General features: G+C 41.0%; 2 protein-coding genes and 1 pseudogene across 4 annotated transcripts in view; all 3 read right to left on the reverse strand.

Moving 5' to 3' along the window:
* LOC132712326 (uncharacterized) overlaps positions 1-21,648 on the reverse strand; it is a 200,735-nt gene that overhangs the window by 56,804 nt on the left and 122,283 nt on the right. The window lies entirely within an intron of this gene.
* LOC117667878 (uncharacterized) lies at positions 835-9,768 on the reverse strand. 2 transcript variants are annotated; one of them, XM_060693344.2, is made up of 2 exons: positions 9,667-9,768; positions 835-4,018 (listed from the first exon to the last, which is right to left on the reverse strand). In XM_060693344.2, exon 2 carries the CDS (start codon positions 3,750-3,752, stop codon positions 2,376-2,378), a length of 1,377 nt encoding a protein of 458 aa, XP_060549327.1. In that variant the 5' UTR covers positions 3,753-4,018; positions 9,667-9,768; the 3' UTR covers positions 835-2,375. The 2 variants fall into 2 exon arrangements, with proteins under 2 accessions (XP_060549327.1, XP_060549326.1); XM_060693343.2 differs by lacking the exon at positions 9,667-9,768 and adding an exon at positions 7,146-7,408.
* On the reverse strand, positions 12,936-21,148 carry LOC148115728 (uncharacterized; annotated as a pseudogene). The gene is made up of 3 exons (XR_015731706.1): positions 20,934-21,148; positions 16,577-16,682; positions 12,936-15,585 (listed from the first exon to the last, which is right to left on the reverse strand). The product of XR_015731706.1 is annotated as an uncharacterized LOC148115728 (transcript).

The following is a 21,648-nucleotide window of genomic DNA, read 5'->3' on the forward strand; positions in this document are numbered from 1 at the left end:
GTTTTTCTGAATGACTGAGAGCCCTTGGAATTATTTCAAGTGTTTTCAGCTCCTAAGAACAATAAAATGATAAGATGTACAGTAGTCCTTGACTTATCAGTTCATTTAGTGACCATCTGAAGTTACAACAGCACTGAAAAAATGACTGATGACCGTTTTTCACACTGTTGCGGCATCCCTATGGTCATGTGATCAAAATTCAAGCATTTGACAATCGACTCATATTTATGACGGTTGCAGTGTCCCAAGGTCATGTGATTGTCTTTTGTGACTGTCTGACAAGCAAAGTCAATAGGGAAGCCAGATTCATTTAATACAGTGTTTCTCAACCTTGGTAGCTTGAAGATGGGTGGACTTCAACTCCCAGAATCTCCCAACCAGCAGTGCTGGCTAGGGGATTCTGGGAGTTGAAGTCCAGCCATCTTCAAGCTACCAAGGTTGAGAAACACTGATTTGTTACTAACTTATCAACTGCAGTGATCCACTTAACATAGGTGGCAAGAAAATTCACTTAATAAATATCTCACTTAGCAACAGAAATGTTGGGCTCAATTGTGGTCATAAATCAAGGAATAGCTGTATACCAAAATATGGCAGAATAAAAGAAAAAGACAGAATTAAATACAGTATAATCTGATTATTGTAAGGTTTAAAAAAATGCACATTTGTTTAAATTTGAAGCCACCTGGATGGAGTCCAAAGAACGTCAGGATTAAAGAACCTCTCGGTTCCTCCTCACCCCTGGCCTGGTTCTGATTCTTGGGTGTCCTTCTGCAAAGGGATCCTATGCAATGTGACCAACTATGAAAAGTAGTATGATATAATCTGACAAAGTCAAAGCAAATGTTTATTATGGTGAAAGACAGCATAAGGATTGTGGGGGTACATTTAGTTAAAAAAAAACATAGAAAACAATGGAAGTCTAAGAATAATCATTATTATAAACAGACAAAAGATGTAAGAGAGTATACAGGTAGTCCTTGACTTACAACAGTTTGTTTAGTGACCGTTCAAAGTTACAAGGGCATTGAAAAATGTGATTTATGACCATTTCCCACAGTTACATTAGTAGCATCCCTATGATCATGTGATGAAAATTCAGATGCTAAGCAACTGATTCATATTTATGACGGCTGCAATGTCCTGGGGTCATCTGATCTGCTCTTGCGACCTTCTGACACAATCCAGATCACTTAACAACCATGCTACCAACTTAACCAAATGCAACGATTCACTTAACAACTGGGGCAAGAAAAGTCGTAAAACGGGGCAAACTCACTTAACAAATGTTTCACTTCGCAAGATAAATTTTGGGGCTCAATTGCGGTCGTAGCCCGAGGCCTACCTATAGTCTCCACACTGATGAGTTTCTTTGATACTTGTGCTTATCCTAGGCCACAGTCTGAAATAACGGATTTTCCTGGCACTGATTTGTTGGAAGTATTTGGAAAAGACGAACTTCGAATCCTCCTTATCTCCTCTCATTTTTGTCATAGTGGAGAAGCCACTATCGGTAAATAAATCTGAGTGTGGAATTGTAATGTGTATTTTAGGAGCTGTAGCCGGTTATGAGACCTACCACAAATGTTGACTAGAACTTCAAGATACTTTATGCAACAGGTCTGCTGGCTAACGATTTCTGGGGCTTGAAATCTACAGCACATCTATTGTCCGGGTTCCAAGTAATACATCTCAGTTCAATAAGAACTCCGAGGCAGGCAATTTCCTCAAAGAACATTTTTATTAGGACATACCAAATTGGCATTTTCCTGATAGAAAACCGGCTCTTAAATTGGTGCCGGTTTTCTCCCCCAATTAAAAGTAAAAAATTATCACATTCCCCCAGAGTCTCAGTCACACGGACCAATCAGCATATAGCCCAGTTGCTAGATGACCTCAGTCTCCACCATGCAGATACCTGCACGAATGTCCTTGATTCCCAGGGGAAAGAATTTTATTATGGCTACAACACCCCAGCTAATCTCTACAACCCCCCTCCCTGGCCCCTTCGCTCCAGGCTGTGTCAGCCCTGAAGCAGTGAGAAACAAAACCTCCCTAGAGACTAAAAAAAAGAAAATGGCCAGTTCAGCCAACTTCAGGATTGACACTTATGTTGAAGAAACCTGAAACTCCCTATGTAGCATTTCTATGGTTGATGATGATCAGTGTGCAAAAAAACCGACTCTCAAAGCCTTTTTGTAGAATTGCATGATTTCTGCATAAGGGAATTTCCAGTAAGTTTGCTGATATCCAGATACAAAAAGTTACCTTTTACCAAACCAATATTTTCAAATTCTCTCCGCCGTCATGTCTAATACCGAGATACAGTTGACTACAGTGAATGATGCCAGACATTTAATATTTAATTTCTTAATTCAAGATTTTTCGGCAGTCATCGCCTTCTGCCTCATGTGGATTTTTTTGTGTGCAGCAAGGCAGGAATATTGCGTAAAGCACCGTCCACACTCTGGGCATTTGAAAGGTTTCTCCCCTGTGTGTAAACCTAAATGATTTATAAGGTTAGACCTAGTACTGAAACCTTTCCCGCATTCCTGACACTCATATGGTTTCTCTCCTGTGTGAGTCCTCTGGTGTATCAACAGGTGGGAACTCTGACTGAATGTTTTCCCACATTCTAGACATTCATACGGTTTCACTCCAGTGTGTGTATTCTGATGTATCACCAGGTGGGAATTCCGATTGAAAGTTTTCCCACAAACGGGACATTTATATGGTTTCTCCCCGGTATGAGTCCTCTGGTGCATCATCAGATCAGATTTCTGGCTGAAACTTTTCCCACAAACAGGACACCCATACGGTTTCTCCCCAGTATGTGTTCTTTGGTGTATTACCAGGTGGGAATTCCAACTGAAACTTTTCCCACATTCCAGACACTCGTATGGTTTCTCTCCTGTGTGAATCTTCTGGTGCATCACGAGGTGAGAATTTTGGCTGAAACTTTTATCACAATACTGACATTCATATGGTTTCTCTCCTGTGTGAGTCCTCTCGTGCATCACCAGGTTAGAATTCCGACTGAAACTTTTCCCACAATCCTGACACCCATACGGTTTCTCCCCCGTGTGAATTCTCTGATGTATCAACAAGTTGGAATTCCGACTGAAATGTTTCCCACAATCTGGACACTTGTAAGGTTTCTCTCCTGTGTGAGTCCTCTGGTGTATCACCAGGTGGGAATTCCGACTGAAAGTTTTCCCACAATATAGGCACTCATAGGGTTTCTCCCCTGTGTGAGACCTTTGATGTATCAACAGGTTGGAATTCTGACTGAAACATTTCCCACAATCCAGACATGTATACTGTTCCTCCTCTGTGTTAGTCCTCCGGTGTACTGCTAGGGTGGTGTCCTTACAAAAGTTCTTGTCACATTGAGAGCATTGGTACGTATTCCCTCCGGTGAGAGTCATTTTATCCTCAAAATGGTGTGGGCTATAGCAAAACAATTTCCCACATTTGGAACATTTATTTGGCTTTTCTCTGATGTGAATCCTTTCAGGCACAATCAGTTGCGATTTGCAATCCATACTATCCTCATAACAGGTAGCTCCGTGGGGCTTTTCCACCACTGATATTCTTGGTTTATTGGGGAGGTCAAAAATATTTTGGATCCCTTCTTGGATGATGTTTTCATTCAAGCCACTCTTTCTTTCTTCACAGAGCGAGTCTTGCATGACTGCTTGCCACACCTGGTTATCCAATTGTCCTCTCCATTGATTTCCAGATACTTCCATCTTTTTCTGAATTTGCAAATAACTTTTTCCCTTGACCTTTTTGTGGAGTGTTTCATTGAGTTCCACATACTCAATGAATTTTACTCATACTTTTTCCAGGTTGATAATCTCTTCAGTTACTATCTCTCTCTTCCATCAGAAGCTGGAACAGAGAAGTGTTTTGTTGTTTTCTGGAGGAATTGGATTTTAATTGCAGGATGGATTCATTTTCCTTTTTAGTTCTATCTTTTGATTTCACTTGGCATCTTCTTGGCACCCTCTTTTGCCTATAACAATCACATAAAAGGCTTGGTTTAATGATTGGATATAAAATGTGAAAACAAGAAGAAGCATGACAAAAGAAACATGTGAAAATGCTAGATTATGTATAAACATCAATTATGATTTACTTGTCACATAGAAGACTAGCTAGATCTAATTTTAAATATCCACACAATCGTGACATTCTCTTGTGGACTTGACTAAATCACAAATTCTTAGCCTTATAAAATTGTTATGTTCTAATATATCTGGCACACAGGAAATACAGATATATTGTGTATGTGTATATATATATATATATATATATATATATATATATATATATATATATATATATATATATATATATATATACACATACTATATACATATATACTATATATATATAGTATGCATGTAGAAAATACATTTGCATTTCAGCCTGAAAAATGTCTCAGAAATGAGTACGTTCAAACTTTTCAGCTTAATTTAGAGCAAATGTTACCCAAAGCATCTACAAGATTTAAATCACCGGTTTTGCCTATGAAACTCCTCCCTTGCCAAGAAAACATCTGAAGGATCAGATGGTGGAATGTATGTACAGATGAGGCCTTAAGGAGCAGAGGAAGTGTCACATGTGGAGATAGAACCCAGGTGTGGATGGAGTGGACATGAGAGTGAGGAATATGAATTCTGAAAAAACATTTTCTCTTGTCTTCATTTCTTTGCCTTACAACAAACAACTAAGAGCTTTGCTCCTTCCTATCTTCTCTCACTGCAGAAGGAGGCGGGGGTCGCGGGGGGTGGAGGTGCTGCCTTAGACAAAGACTTAAAACTGCTTTTATTTTTCTCTACGGAAGAAGCAGGGGGGGGGGGTTGCAGGGGGTGCTGCCTTGAGCTGCTCTGCTATAGCACCTTACCTGTTAGAAAACCACTAGCCAGGATATTAGACACAAGAATAGTTTATAAGAAAATCCCCCAAACCACATAGCTGGCACACTTTGCAAGATACCCATGATCTGGGGTGAAAAACAGGTGATGTGACATTTAGCTATTTGGCATAACAAGTATAAGGGTTTAGGGGGCTGAAATCCAAATAACCAATCAATATCTGTTATGCATGCATTATTAGGGGAAAGGGTTGAATGCAACCCTTGACTATAAAAATTGCTATAACATTCTAATCCAGGCCCTTGGTTAGCATTTCGAACTAGGGTCTTTATATCTTGGTACCAAAATAAAAGTATAATTCTGTATCACACCTCGTGTCCGGTGACTTATTGGCTTCGACACCAAGCAAGAGTCCAGTTTTGGTGACAACACATCACACTCATAAAAAGCACAAGGAGTCAACTCTAAAGTCAAGGAGACTTTTAAAATCTTCCAACCGGCAGAAAATTGCAGGCACCACTTTATTCTAAAGCCGGCAGCTGTACCACTTGGAATCTGAATGAGACATTTAAATCTCCCAACCAGAAGAAAAACGAAGGGACCCATTTCGAATCACACAGGAAGAGTGGAATAAAATTTGGGGAGGGAAGGAATAAATAAATAAATAGCAGCGACCCTAAAGTGAATGAGACTTTTAAAATCTTTTTAAAATCTCCCAACCAGCAGAAGATAAAATAAAATAAAATTTGAGGAGGGAAGGAATAAATAAATAAATAGCAGCAACTCTAAAGTGAATGAGACTTTTAAAATCTTTTTAAATCTCCCAACCAGCAAAAGATAAAATAAAATAAAATTTGGAGAAGGAAGGAAGGAAGGAAGGAAGGAAGGAAGGAAGGAAGGAAGGAAGGAAGGAAGGAAGGAAGGAAGGAAGGAAGGAAGGAAGGAATAAATAGCAGCAACCCTGAAATGAACGAGACTTTTAAAATCTTTTTAAATCTCCCAACCAGCAGAAGTTAAAATAAAATAAAATTTGAGGAGGGAAGGAATAAATAAATAAATAAATAGAAGCAATCCTAAAGTGAATGAGACTTTTAAAATCTTTTTAAAATCTCCCAACCAGCAGAAGATAAAATAAAATAAAATTTGAGGAGGGAAGGAATAAATAAATAAATAGCAGCAACTCTAAAGTGAATGAGACTTTTAAAATCTTTTTAAATCTCCCAACCAGCAGAAGATAAAATAAAATAAAATTTGGAGAAGGAAGGGATAAATAAATAAATAAATAGCAGCAACCCTAAAGTGAACAAGACTTTTAAAATCTTTTTAAATCTCCCAACCAGCAGAAGTTAAAATAAAATAAAATTTGAGGAGGGAATGAATGAATAAATAAATAAATAGAAGCAATCCTAAAGTGAATGAGACTTTTAAAATCTTTTTAAAATCTCCCAACCAGCAGAAGATAAAATAAAATAAAATTTGAGGAGGGAAGGAATAAATAAATAAATAGCAGCAACTCTAAAGTGAATGAGACTTTTAAAATCTTTTTAAATCTCCCAACCAGCAGAAGATAAAATAAAATAAAATTTGGAGAAGGAAGGGATAAATAAATAAATAAATAGCAGCAACCCTAAAGTGAACGAGACTTTTAAAATCTTTTTAAATCTCCCAACCAGCAGAAGTTAAAATAAAATAAAATTTGAGGAGGGAAGGAATAAATAAATAAATAGCAGCAACTCTAAAGTGAATGAGACTTTTAAAATCTTTTTAAATCTCCCAACCAGCAAAAGATAAAATAAAATAAAATTTGGAGAAGGAAGGAAGGAAGGAAGGAAGGAAGGAAGGAAGGAAGGAAGGAAGGGAGGAAGAAATAGCAGCAACCCTGAAATGAACGAGACTTTTAAAATCTTTTTAAATCTCCCAACCAGCAGAAGATAAAATAAAATAAAATTTGGAGAAGGAAGGGATAAATAAATAAATAAATAGCAGCAACCCTAAAGTGAACGAGACTTTTAAAATCTTTTTAAATCTCCCAACCAGCAGAAGTTAAAATAAAATAAAATTTGAGGAGGGAATGAATGAATAAATAAATAAATAGAAGCAATCCTAAAGTGAATGAGACTTTTAAAATCTTTTTAAAATCTCCCAACCAGCAGAAGATAAAATAAAATAAAATAAAATTTGGGGAGGGAAGGAATAAGCAGCAGCCGATATATTTCAGCCCAGTGGTTGCTTCTCTGCTTTTACACCGTGGAGGAAACCTACTTGGCTCCCGGTCTCTCCTCCGACCTGTCCTGAACTTGCCGTCCAGCTGCTGCTGATGCTCCTTGGATCCTGGGAAGAACCGGAGAGCCGCCACTCTACCTACACACCCCTCCCCATGGGTGAGCCGGAAGAGGAAGTTAGTTCCTCTTACCTTCTCGTCTCCTCTTTGTTCTCTCTAGCAATTCGATACTCGATGGTTTCATCACCAATTCAATTCAGTCGCTCCCTCTGACATTGGATATCGGTGCTTGAACAGTCACCTATATATCTGATGCATTGACAGTTTTCTTTTCTTTTTCTTTTATTCTTTTTTTTTAAAAAAATATATACATCCATCTTGTGTGTGGACAGAGTTGGTTCTGGGTAATCATTCATGTTAATCCAACTCGCAGTAACCATATTAATAATCTCTTATCACATTTGTCAAAGTTAGGTAATCCTCATTATATTGTTTAAACATACATAAACAAAAAAATGCCTAACTCCTCATCTTTATCTCTATTTTCATCTATATCTTTCTTGTTCAATCTAAGCATTTCTCTATTGTGTATAGGCAAAGTTGTTTCTGGGTATCATTCATATTAATCCAATTCATGCTAACAATGTTAATAATAATAATAATAACTTTATTGTCATTGTACGTGTATACACAACGAAATTCACTTAACACCCAAAGACCATGTCCAACAGACATAACAATCCCCAAACACACTCCCACCCACCACAATTCTCCACCCCTAAACCACCCAAACATCCACACAACAGACCATGTAATACTGCCTAACAGCTCACTGATGGTGGTCCTTTAATTCATTGTTGAGTGCAATTACAGCTCTGGGATAAAAACTATTCAGAAAACGTGTAATCTCTATCACATTTATCAAATTTAAGTAATCCTCATATTATTTAAATATACATTAAAAAATGCCTAATGTGTAAACTTCTATAATTTTTAATAATTCTATAAAAAATTATATTCTAATATTTTCCCTAATTTTATTTCTGCCTCTTTCAGCTTACAATCAGGCTACTTTAATATTTAAAGGGCAATTATTCCTATCACGTTGACTGTTTTCTAAGCGCACGTGTTCTATCCACCCATCCATCAATAAATAAATCTGAGCTAGAAACTTTGTATACAAGAAGCGAGAACTAAACCAAGGGAAAGCATTCTTCGGGGGTGGGGGGAGAGAACGTTGTGTAAAAAATGAACAACAAACCACACCTCCCTTGGGGAATCAGGGAAGACTGTTCTTGGGGGTTCAGGATAACTCCTCAAAAATGTACCTTGGCAGCTGAGGGAAGCTTGAAAAGGTACAGTTAGATGCAACTGTAGCTGCACAACATTAGCCAGGTGCTGGATGCTAAACGTTTGTGAAAGTTTTGTTTTTGTACACAGCTCCTAAACCTAAACGATGGCCTAAATAACAATGGAGTCCAGAATTATGGTCCTTAAATTGTTTATGTCATTAAGCAAGGCACCCATGCAATCCTGGCTCTCCGCATTGCAGTCATTATGTGGAGAAGAGTTGCCAAGGGATGGAGGAGGCCTGGGTTGCTGAATGAATGAAGTCAAGGATTATTTGTACACTTGCAAATCTAAAAAGTACAAGTCAGGTCAGGAAAAGGAAATATTTTAAGCCACAAATTTGCCATTTGTGGAATTTTATCTAAAATCAAACTTTCCTGTTGTTCACGTGTTACATATAAATGGTATCTTCTAATTTGATCGCTTACTTTATGATGCATCACATATGCCAAATAAATGTATCATGTTTCTGCACCCTATAAAAACTCCTCCCCCCCCATTTAAATGCTTTTGCTCTGCCTGAATTACTTGGTGATTTGTATTTTCAGAAACCCCTTTGCAAAGGTAAAAGTGTCTCTCTCAAATTCAGGCAACAGTTGTCTACGCCAAACTTCGGAGTGCCCGTGTTTCGAGGTTTGCAAACGGTGATCGCCGACTGCAGAATGCTGTGACCATTATGTGTGCGCCAGTTGTCGCACCCAAATCACTGTGGCAATCACACCTTCAAGGACCAGGTATAAGTCTCCTTTCTCAGAGTCATAACGGTCGTTAAACAAGTGGTAAATGAGGACTACCTACACAACTGAACATCTCAAATAATTCTCAATTTTAAAAACAGGTTAAGGGTTAAGCAGAGCTGAATCTGGTTAATTAATACATGGATGGGACACCACCAGGAAATCCCGTTTGGATGGGAAAGTAAGAAAAAATAATAATCCCAGAAGCCAGCGGTAGCAGATCAGTCCCAGATTGTTGCCAAGAAAACAACATGTCAATAAAATAACAAGAAGTCAATTCTACCTTGAAGGAGACTTTTTAAAATCTCCCAACCCACAGAAAATTGCAGGCAGCAGTTTTAAAGCTTGCAGCACCAGTGGAATTAAATCTGGAGTGGGAAGGGATATGTAGCAGCTTCTCTGCTTTTACACCAAGGTGCAAACCAGGCAGCCCTGCTTGCTCCCAGCCCTTTCCTCCAATCTGTCCTCCACTCACCTTCTAGCTGCTGTTGCGACCCTGGGAAGAACAAGAGTGCCACCCTGCATGCCATCATCCTCCCAGGGATGAGCAGGAAGAGGAAGTTCCTCTGGTCTTCTCTACTCCGGCATCCCCTCTAGTCATTTAATACTTGATGGTTTCAAATTCCTTTTAACTCGTTACCAATGGGCTACTAGTGTAGACAGTTTATCTAGGCGCGTACGTTGTTTATTTCTACAGCGCCATCTAGTGACAGATGGCTGAAAAACACCTTTGCCCGATCTCTCTCCCCCCTCCTCCCTCCCAGGGGCGTTTGAAAGGGTTTTTTTTATTATTATGTTCCAGCCGATTGTTTTCGATCCCCACCGATCACATCGATAGATTTTTCTCCGCGACGATCTGCCCCCTAAACCTTTTCTAGTTTTGGGTATACGAACCTAACCTAAGAGTCGTTTGCTCAGATGGGCGGCTATAGAAATCAAATAAATGAATAAATAAAATAAATAAAAAAATAATATATGCAAAGTACACTGCGAATGTTTAATAAAGTTTCCCCAGTTTGAATTTGCAGCAGTACAACTCCCATCACCCACAGCCAGCGCCACTTTAGAATTATTGGAATGACACACACAACCAGTTTTTAGTGCAATTGATCTAAAAGAGATTTAATAAAATTGTCAACGGGAGGGGAAAACCCACGAAAACTAAAAATCCATGTCTTGTATTATTGACCAGCCCACAAAATCTACACAACATTGGGTGTGCCTAAATTACTCTTGGCATCTCGGGAGGTGCCATCTTTTGAGTTATAACTGAAAGAAGATTAGGGAGGAAAGTTAAATACCAAAAGATAAAGAGTAGTATGTAAGAAAGAAATACATCTTGATCTTCTTGAAGAGCTGTGATATGGAGCCAGGGGAAAAAAGGTCTTGGGTCAAGGAGAATTCATTTATTTTAATTCTTTTATTTATTTTAATTCAAGAAGATGACGACGTTGCAAACTATTGATTGCAGAGGTTGTTCCAGAACTTTTAGCTCATCCTTCTTCAAATCCAGTCGTAATTTTCTCTCCATCTCCCTCTAGGAAGGAGGTTCTTGCTTTCCATTTTTCATGCTGTCTAGTATAAAAAATGTTTTCCTGCAAGATGAGATCCCATGTTTTCCTGGCCTATACAAGTAGTCTCGACTCACAACTGTTCATTTAGTGACTGTTTGAAGTTACAACGGCACTGAAAAAAGTTGAGTTGTGACAATTGTTTCACGCTTATGACCGTCATGTGATCAAAATTCAGTTCCTTGATAACTGGTTCATATTTATGACAGTTGCAGTGTCCTGAGGTCATGGGATCACCCTTTGTGACCTTCTGACAAGCAAAGTCAAGGAGGAAGCCGGATTCACTTGAGAACTGTGTTACTAATTTAACAACTGCAGCGATTAAAAATCGAAAAATGGGGCAAAACTCCCTTAACAAATTTCTCACTTAGTAACATAAATTCCGTGCTCAATTGTGATCATAAGTAAGGACTACCAATACTGTATCTATGGGTAGTCCTCAATTTATGACTGGATGCTTAACAACCATTCAAAGTTTTGATGGACCTCCCCAAGATAACTTAGGATTCAGATCCAAAGTTCTAACAAATCACCCCCAATTAACATGATCCCATTTGGGGTACTTGGCAACCAGCTCACATTTGATTGTTTGCAGTATTCCAGAGGTCACATGACACCTGGTCTACCCCAACATGTGGGAGGGGGCATTCTGCTCCCTTTCACCTTTCAGCTCCAATCCAGGAGCCCTCAAGCAGTCGCATTCACAAATCATTTTATACCAAATTTATATTTTGCTGATAAAGAAATAAAGGGAGACTACTATAGATCTATTTCAAGCTTTTTAGCTTTCATCAGCTAGCCATACCCTTATTTGGATTCGAACTTGGGCTTCCTGCATGTTAGGCAGTTGAATTAACCTTCTGAGCCACAAGTTCTCCTCTCCACAGTTTGCCCAAGCTGATGATATATATTATATATATATATTACTAAAAACCAGCTTTTACTTCTGGTTTCCAGCAAAAAAAACCCCACACCCATTGCAGACAATGGATTTGCTTTAACTACTGTAGCTTTTGTTTAACAACGACAGTAAAAAAAAATGTTGTAAAGTCAGGTGTGGTTACAGGGTGTCCTGCTTAGAGACCAGGCTGATTTACAACTGTAATTCTGGGCTCAATTACAGTCGTAAATCAAAGACTGCTTGTACTGTCATTCTAATATGTTATCATCTAAACTTACCAGTTCATGCAATTTCCTTCAGGCTACCTTTGCTATCAATATAGACACGTGGAAATGGTTTAAAAGATCTACTTTTCAGAAAGCAGGAAAACACTGTTACTAGCCTATGTGGAACTTGCCTCTCAAAACACAGGTGAGGGTTGTTTTTGTTTTTTTAAATTTAACGGAAAAGAATAACGGAGTTGGAAGGGACCTTGGAGGTCTTCTAGTCCAACCCCCTGCTCAAGCAGGAGACTCTATAGTATTTCAGGCAGGTGACTGTCCAGTCTCATCTTAAACACCTCCAGTGATGGAAGTACCCACAATTTCCGAAAGGAAAGCTGTTCCACTGGTTAATTGTCCTCACCATTAGGAAGTTTCTACTCAATTCCAGGTTGCTTCTCTGTTTGATTAGTTTCCATCCATTGTTTCTTGTCCCTGCCCTCTGGTGCTTTGGAAAATAAATTGACCCCCTCTTCTTTGTGGCAGCCTCTCAAATACTGGAATACTTTAATTTAATTTAATGGAGGAAGGAATTTTCTAATATTGAGAGCTATTCAGCTCTACAATACAGGGGTGAAATCCAGCAGGTTCTGACAGGTTCTGGAGAATCAGTAGTGGAAATTTTGAGTAGTTTGGAGAACCGGCAAATACCACCTCTGGCTGGCCTCCGAGTGGGGTGGGAATGGAGATTTTGCAATGTCCTTTCCCTGCCACGCCCACCAAGCCACACCCACAGACCGGTAGGGAAAAATTTTGGATTTCATCCCTGCTATAATCCCATTATTATCTTGAGTAATCCAGCCATTTCCCGAACAGTTATGACTAAGCACCTGTACTACTCCAGACCCTGCTGGACTCTAATCCCCATCATCCTTGAAATTCACTGCCTGAGGTGAATGTTAGTGAAAATACAGCAACAACTGGAGAGGCCAGGTCTCCCCATCTCAGCACTACTGGAAGAATTTGCAAAGGCGGGAAAAGAGAAAACATCCTTGCCATGAATTCTTCCATATGGTTTAACTTCGGATTGAAAACTTTAATATCCTTCCTTTGAACATGAATTGGAATCCAGGGATAGTACATCCATGAAAAAAAAAAAAAACATTAAGTGTATAGAACCATGATGGCAAACCAATGGCACGCATGCCCAAAGTGGCACGCGAAGCCATGTCGCCCAGCACGCGCAGCCTTGCCTGTTTATCTTCCAGGTTTCTGGCATCCATGCACGCACAACGATCAGCTGTCCTTCGCGCACGCGGCACTGCTGAAAACTGGTGTGCACACACGTGCTGGCCAGTTGATTGTTGAGCGCACATGCATGTTAGAACCCGGAAGTTCGGCTTTTCCGGAGTGCGGCCTCGACAAGTGCAATGTTTCCACGTGACTTTTTTGGCACTCGGTGCTGAAAAGGTTCGCCATCACTGGTATAGAAGAAACATCTCACGGAGACCGCAAATTTAGCTCCTTGACATGCTACTTTTCAGTGAGCATGGAGATTTGGAATTATTTTATGGAAAAACCTCCGTGCGACCTCTCATGTTAGGAACAGTTTTATCAATTCTATTATTCATAAGAGCTAAGCCCACCGTTTTCTTGCCACAGGCATTTGGGCCTAGTGAGAACTAATGTTTTACTACTAAGTTGCCCAATACACAGCTTTTCCCTGGGACGAGTTCTTTAATACTTCATCCTGTACTGAACCTTCACAACATTTATTCCTGAGTGGGTTCAGCAGACAGGATTGTGAGGTTTTCAGGCTGTAACCTCGTGCGAGCTATAAAGGAAGACCCCCCAGTCTGTGTGTTAATCAGTTTTCTCCTGCACTGATTCACTTGGGTTTAAGAAAATAAGGTCCTGAACTGAGGATTCTTCAACAGCCGGAGAGTACAGGCTCAGTCCATTGTGGGTCCTGCTGTGTCGAACGAGGTGTGACCTGCGGTTGAAACTTTTCCCACAGTCCGTGCAACAGTACGGCTTTTCTCCCGTGTGAATTCTTTTGTGCCTGGTGAAATGAGACTGCCAGTTGAAGCTCTTTCCACATTCGGGACATTTAAACAGTTTCTCCTCTTTCTGGAAAAGCGACGGGTCGCTGTAATTCTTCTCGCGGTCCAGGCAGTCAATCGGTTGGCCTCCTGAAAGGACCACCTGGCGTGTGTTCATGATGCTTTTAAACAAGGGGCTTCGGGTGTAGCTGGTCTCTCTATCCAGACATTGAAAGAGCGGTTCCTCTGCCTGGGTGCCTTCCTGTGGATTGATTCCAGTGATTAGGAGTGAACAATGGCCATAGCTTGTCTCGCTGTTGGGCCATTCATACAGCTGGTCCCCTACTTGTGTGGGCCTGCTGGGGTTCAGCCCCGCAATAAAGATCGAACTGTGGCTGTAATCTTTTTCACTTTCTGAGCCCGGATACGCCTGGCCCTCTGCGTGGGTCTGCTGGTGGGGACTCAGCCCTGCAATAAAGAGTGAGCTGCTGTCGTAGACTGTCCTGCTTTGTAGCCCTCCACGCGGCACGTCAGCTAAGTGGGTCGCCTCGTGAGTGCTGAGGTGTGATTTGCGGTTGAAGCACTTCCCGCAGGCCGAGCATTTGTACGGCTTCTCTCCGGTGTGGATCCTTTCGTGCCGCAGGAGTTCGGAGGTCTGGCTGAAACTTTTCCCACAGCCTGAACAGGAATAGGGCTTCTCTCCCGTGTGGATCCTTTCGTGCCGCATCAGTTTCGCCGCCTGGTTGAAACTTTTCCCGCAGCTCAAACAGGTGTAGGCGTTCCCCACTCGGTGAGTGGTCTCGTGCCGAGCCAGGTTGGATCGGAGGCTAAAGATTCTCCCGCACTCCCCACATCCATACAGTTTCTTCTCCGCGTGGGTCCTCTGATGCCTGTTCAGTTTGGATTTCTCGATGAAGCTTTTCTCGCACTTGCCGCACTTGTACGGTCGTTCCCCAGTGTGGGTCCGCTGGTGCGTCACCAGATGCGACTTCCAGTTGAAGCTTTCTCCACAAACGGGGCAGATGAATGGCGTCTCTCCGGTGTGCAGCCGTTTATGCGCCAGGAGAGATGAGCTTTGGGTGAAGCATTTCCCGCAGTCTGCGCAGGAGTAGGGTTTCTCCCCCGTGTGGATGTTCTCGTGCCGAATGAGGGTTGAGGCATGGCTGAAGCTTTTCCCACAATCCGAGCATTTGTATGGCCTCTCTCCCGTGTGGGTGATCCCATGTCGGATGAGGTCGGACCTGAAGCTGAAGCTCTTTCCGCAGTCGAGACAATTGTAGGGCTTTTGTCCCGAGTGGGTCCTCTGATGCCGGTTACGATTCGACCTTTCGGTGAAGCTTTTCCCGCAGTGGATGCACTTATAGGGCTTCTCGCCCGTGTGGATCCGTTTATGGGCCAAGAGGTTGGAAGCCTGAGCGAACGTCTTCCCACATTCATTACAGGTTCTTGGGATCTTGGATCTGCGCCTGGTCTTTCCAGGTGCACCTTGGCCCGGAGGCTGGGGGACCTGGGTGTAAGCCGCAGAGCTCTCTCTTCTCTTTGCTAAATGGTATTGTCGCTGCCTCTCTGCGTTGAGATGTTTCACCGTTGGCTCTCCCAGAGATGTTCCAATTTGTTGATTTTGGTGATAGTTTTGCCCTGACACATCTTCCTTCTCCTCATGGATCTGCCCATCACCTGCTAAATAAAACAAACAAACAAACAATTGGTATATGAACATAATCCCAGCAGGCTGGAAAAGAAAATCCTTCAAGAGGAATTAATTTTTGCTAACCTGTTTCTACAAGGATTATTTTTCAGGATGTGTCCTTGGTCCCCACCATGTGGGTTACATTTCTTAGAACAGTCACACTGATTTTCTAAGATTGGATATTCTAGATTTTTTCACTGAGGGTCCTTGGTGCTCTCTGAGGTTGGTTTTTTTTTTGTCTTCAGGTGTTTCATTACTAAAACTACGTAACATCAGAGTTTTTTCATTCTACCTTTTATAGGTATTGCCAGTAGTAACTTTCATCCTGTTTTTTTAGTTCCAAGAAAATTTGGCTTGTTGGTTCCATAATAGATCAGTCAAAAGCTCAAATTAGGAGCAGATGATGTGCAATTCGGTACCGTATTTTTCAGAGTATAAGACAGAGTATAAGAGGGTGAAAATCTGGGTGTGTCTTATACTCTGAATGTAGCCCCGCCCAGCTTCTAAAACGGAGGTTTCAGAGGCTGAAAAAAGCATCAGAAACGAAGCTTCAGAAAAGAAGCCCCCAAACAGAGCTTCAGAGGCTTTTTTTCTGAAGTTCTGTTTCGAAGGCTTTCAGGGACAGAAAAAAAAAGCAAGGCACAGAGCTCACAACCAAGGAACCTGTTGCTAAAATACACCTCTGGGAACAGCTGATTGGGGGTATTCCGGGAGGCCGATCCACCTGCCAATCAGCCTTTTTCTTATTTTCCTCCCCAAAAACTAAGGTGCGTCTTATACTCCGGTGCATCTTATACTCTGAAAAATACAGTAGTTCAATGTTTCTCAAGTTCAGTTATGTTAAGATATGTGGACTTCAATGTGGAATTCTCCAGCCAGCATAAGCTAGCTGGGGAATTCTGGGAACTGAAGTCTACACATCTTAAAGTAGCCAAGGTTGAAATAGACTGTTCTAAAGTATTTCTAGTTAGTACCACCTACCGTTCTCTTGCATGCCACTTTCGTAGAGACTCCTTTGACCTGCATCCAGTAATAGTCCTTGATCCTCTGGGAAATACATAGCAACTTCTTTGAAATTCACCGGCATCTGAAAGACAAAAGGCACCGTCCATTCAATCTTTGCACCATGTCTCATGTTGAGATCCACTTGCCTCTAAAAGATTAAGGCCATGGTTACAGAAGCACGAATTTTCAGAAGCTGTAGTTGCTTCGTAAATCTTTGAAAACCTGGCTCTGTTCTCAGGTCTGGCTTTAAACTGTATTTTGGACTTTGCAAATCACCAAAGTTTCTAGGAGTGGGACAGTTGTAAATCAATGCTTCCCAAACGCTGCCTTCATTCCCTAAAATCTTTTATCAGTCTTATCAAACTTGAGGACAAATTTAAGATCTTTCCTTCAGCACCATCATAACTTGGTCATAATTCAAGGACTACTTGTGTAATAAAAACGGTATCATTGAATGATCTTTATGTCATTTCAATTGATTACCACATTTGGAAAATGCACCTTTCATGGCAATTTTGTGGATTTTCATCCCAATAGGAATACTCTGGGAAATTTTTGAATATTGTTTACTATACTTTTAAGTCAATTTGAATATCCCTATTGTGATGGGGAATGGGTTTGGGTCATTACACAAAGAAAAATTAGATTTACCTTATTTTGAGTAATTTACTCACATTTGGGAAGCACTGATATAAATCATCATCAGAAAGCCAGTTTGTTCTAATGAGCGAGGCACCAGGCTAGAAGCCCGGAGACTGTGGGTTTAGGCCCCGCCTTAGGCATGAAGGCAGGCTGGGTTTAGGCCAACCACTAGGAGACAGTGAATTCTAGTCCCGTGTTTGCCACCTTCAGTTATTTATCAAAATAAAAAAGGTGACAAAATAATAAAGGTGAAATATGAATAAAAAATCATCGTCATCATCCCTCACAGAAGTATTTTAGTAATACTGCACACTTTTTCTTTTAATTATTTTAGTGGAATGTAGTCGATTGAAATAAAAATACAGTAATCATAATACAATAAAATGTAACTACATTATAAAGTTATTAAAATGAATGTAAAAGGGAAGCCCCCATGTATTTCTAATAGAGAATGAACACAATCTTTTAATTTATTAAATATCGCTCACATTGCTCCATTTTTTTCCTCTCATCCCTCTGATTTTTGTTTTTCTCAGAGCTTAGTGATGCTCCTTTCTGTATGTGGATGATGTCATTTTGGCTGCATAAAGATCTACATTTAGAGCCCGAGTGAGCAATGCAACAGTCCTGGTATTTAGGATAGTGCTATAGATAGCAATCTACCAAAATAAACAAAAATAAGAGAAGGAAATCTCCTATTTCAGCAAGGATGACATCTCTGTAGCTACGTTGTAAAGCATACCATCTTCATTCATTTAAAGGCTATGTGCAATTGGGTCAGTTCCCAAAATAGCTATGGAATACAGGTAGTCCTTGATTTACGACGGTTCATTTAGTGACCATCTATGGAGATTCTCAGTCATCCAGGTCATAGTTGTCCCAAAGGTGCTTTTTCAAGAGGCAACTGGACTTTGTTTTTTTCTTTGAAGACATTTCGCTTCTCATCCAAGCAGCTTCTTCAGTTCTGACTCTGAAGAAGCTTCTTGGATGAGAAACGAAACGTCTTCAAAGAACACAAGAAAGTCCAGTTGCCTCTTTTATTTCAACAAGCTGGGCTGGCTTAACTCTTTTTAATTTATTTTTTTTTCTTTTTAATTGTTTAAGTTTAATTTGTTTTTAAAAAACAGGGGTATTTTAATTAGTTTGGGTCAAATTTATTTAATGTTTTAAATTGTTTTTAAATTTTATATTGTATGTGTTTTATCTTGGCTGTTCACCGCCCTGTGTCCTTCGGGAGTAGGGCAGTATATAAATCTAAATAAACTGAAACTGCAACTGAAAAAGCACCTTTGCATCATTTAGTGACCGTTTGAAGTTACAACAGCTCTGAACAGCTCGAGTTATGACCATTTTTTACATTTACAGCCATTGCAGCATTCCCATGGTTACATGACCAAAATTCAGACACTTGGCAAACTAGCTCATATTTATGATGACTGTAGTGTCCCAGGGTCACGTGATCTCCTTTTGTGACCTTCTGACAAGCGAAGTCAATGAGGGAAACCAGATTCACTTAACAGCTATGTTTGTAGTGATTTACTTAACAACTGGGGCAATCAAAGTTGTAAAACGGGGCAAAACTCACTTAACAACTGTCTTAACAACAAAAATTTTGCTCTCAATTGTGGTTGTAATTCGAGGACGTGTATTTAGTAGCATTTCACCTGCTCACAGATTTACAGCAAAAAAAAACCCTGACATATAGAAGTAGGTACCCGATCATTTGCCTAAAAATGTGGCCTGATAACACATTTTTTTTAAACAAGTTTTATTGGGTTTTTTCTCCTCTCCCACATTCACCCACATCTTTTTTTTTTTTAACAGTGTTGGCCGTTTCTTATCTTATGCAATTAATCAAATTCAAATACTCAGTTACAATTCTTGCCAAAATCGTCTTTCCCCCTTTTCTTTTCTTTTTTAAACATATCTCAATATTTCTATACTTGCATACATAAACACCATCTTCATTTGTCCCTAAATTCTAACTTTACTGTTTATTCATATTTATTCTCTTTTATTCTTAAACAATTCATTCTTTATCTTAATATATTTATATTTGTTTGTTCGGCACTGCCTTTCTTCCATTTCATCTTTTTTATTGTACAGCAATCTTTCTCCTCAAACCTACCCAAAGTGATAACACACTTTGACTGACAAAATCACACTTCCTTGTACTGCAGTTTTCCAAAACTACAAAACAAATCTTGTCCTCGCACTTATGACCATCGTAACACCCCTGTGGGTCATGTGTGATCACAAGTCAAGCATTTGGCATCAAAGCTTGCATTTATGACGTGCTGTGCGTTCAGAGATCGCAATTTGCAACTTTCTATTTTCATCCAAAGCTGGATTCACCTAACCCCCAAATAATTTGCTTAACTGCAGTGATCCACTTTATGACCATGATAAAAATAGTCATAAAGTCAGGTGATACTCAGTTTACAACCATCTTAATTTATGATGGAAATTCTGGTTCAGATTTGTCTATGGAGATTCTCAGTCATCCAGGTCACGGTTGCCACAATTGCCTCATTTTTTAATGAGGCAATTGGACTTTCAAAGAAAAACCAGAAAGTCCAAATGCTTCTTGGGGGAAAAAAAACCACTTTTGGGTCTGGTTCAGATTATGGTCGTAAATCGAATACTATCTGCATTTTTTGCATGAGAAAATTTGGCCCATGTTTTAGGAGGGAGGAAGGTAAGTTTCTCTAAATAAGAGCATCCCACAGCAAACAATGCAACTGCCCTAATTAATTCGACACCGAAGATTAATTTTACCGAACTGGCCAACATCTGGATGATTTATAATGCCGCTTTTGTTGCAGACATGCAAACATCCTGGGATTTCACCAAGAGATTGCCAAATTCCAGAACAAAGCTGACCCGGCTCTTGTACTGCAATAATTGGTTCGAATCTCTCCAAGGCTCAAGGTTGACTCAGCCTTCCATCCTTTCTAAGGTAGGTAAATTGAGGACCCAGTTTGTGGGGGCAATAAGCTGACTTTGTATAAATATACAAAAGTATGAAGGCTATTGCTTAACGCATTGTAAGCCGCCCTGAGTCTCCGGAGAAGGGCGGCATATAAATCAAATTAAAAAAAAAAAAAAGCGAATTTGCGCTTCTGAACCCAAATCCTCAAGAGGGCAAAAGAGGCGGAGAAGGCATGCAAGAGAAAGAAGGGGGGGGGCTGATGGGATATGAAGTCCTCTCCTCGTTAGAGCCGAGGCACTTGCCCAGAGACTACAATGCCCATTCTCCAAAAGCGCTGCAGAAGGTAGGGAGGGAGGGAAAGGAGGAGAAAGCGCACTGCCAAGGGGTGCAGAATCAGGGTGGGGGGGGGGCTTTGTTTCCTTTGGACCAAATCCACGTTGGGGAACAAGATCGAACCCCGGGATAACAAAAAACCAACAAACCGAGAACCGAACCCCCCGATTCGCCATCGGACACCTGGGAAGGCGGACTTACTTTTTGCAAGATCGGCATTCGGGACGGCTTGTTGCATTGCAATTTTAAAAACTGAAAGGGTGGGGGGACTGACTCTCTTCTTCCCCCTCACCCCACCCCCCACCCCTCCATGCAGGCACAGGGGCTTCGTGCAGAGGAACCCCCCCCCCCTTCGCATGGACCTCTTGCAAGTGACTTTTTTGGGAGGGGAGGTGGGGGGAGGGTGGAAAGGGGAAAAGTCCATACCTCGCACGCGGGGTTTCGCACTTCGCAGGGCTCCGCCAGGCGATTCGGCGGGCGGGAGAAGGGCCCCGGGCAGGGCTGGCCGAATAAACAGAGCTGGGAGGAAGAAGAAAGGGAAGCGGAGGGGAAGGAAGCGAAAGGGAGGGGCCTCTTATGATAGGGAGGGCGGGAGGGAGGGCGCGCGCCGCCTCTTTCGGTCCCGAGCATGCTCGCGCGCCGCCCCCGAAGCTCGCGCGCCCTTCCCTTTTGCCCACAGTTGGCCCTTTGTTGTTGTTTTGATCACGTGCCTCCTTCCCCGCCTCCTCCTCTTCCCGGATTTCTCCCCCCCCCCACTATCAACTATCAACTGTAGGAAGCCCCCCCCCCTCCTAGAAGAATGAAATATTTTGGGAAATTTTAAAAGGGCAGGATAGAATATTTCCCCTAAATGAGAAATGAAAAAAAAAAATGTTAAGGGAGACAGAAACCAGCCTCAGTCTCCCTTCCCCAAGCAGAAACTGAGAAGGCCAGCTTTTAGAAATGCAGATTTGGTAATCCATTCAGAAAGACTGGGCTAATCTATTCACAAACACCTTCAGGAATTAAGATGGGATTAAGAAAAGACAGGACATGATCTCAACTCCATTAAGAAAAGTGGAAACAATACTGGTCCATTAAGAAGGGCAGGCTAGAGGCAATAGATAACAGGATTAGGACAAAGGAACTAACAATTAAGACC

This window comes from Pantherophis guttatus, chromosome 2 (genome assembly GCF_059756535.1).
Source record: "Pantherophis guttatus breed Tessera chromosome 2, ASM5975653v1, whole genome shotgun sequence".
NCBI classification, from domain to species: Eukaryota; Metazoa; Chordata; class Lepidosauria; order Squamata; family Colubridae; genus Pantherophis; species Pantherophis guttatus.

What these genes read in the sequence shown, in the direction of transcription:
- LOC117667878 (XM_060693344.2), bottom strand. Translation starts at nt 3,752, where the DNA reads ATGGAAGTATCTGGAAATCAATGGAGAGGACAATTGGATAACCAGGTG.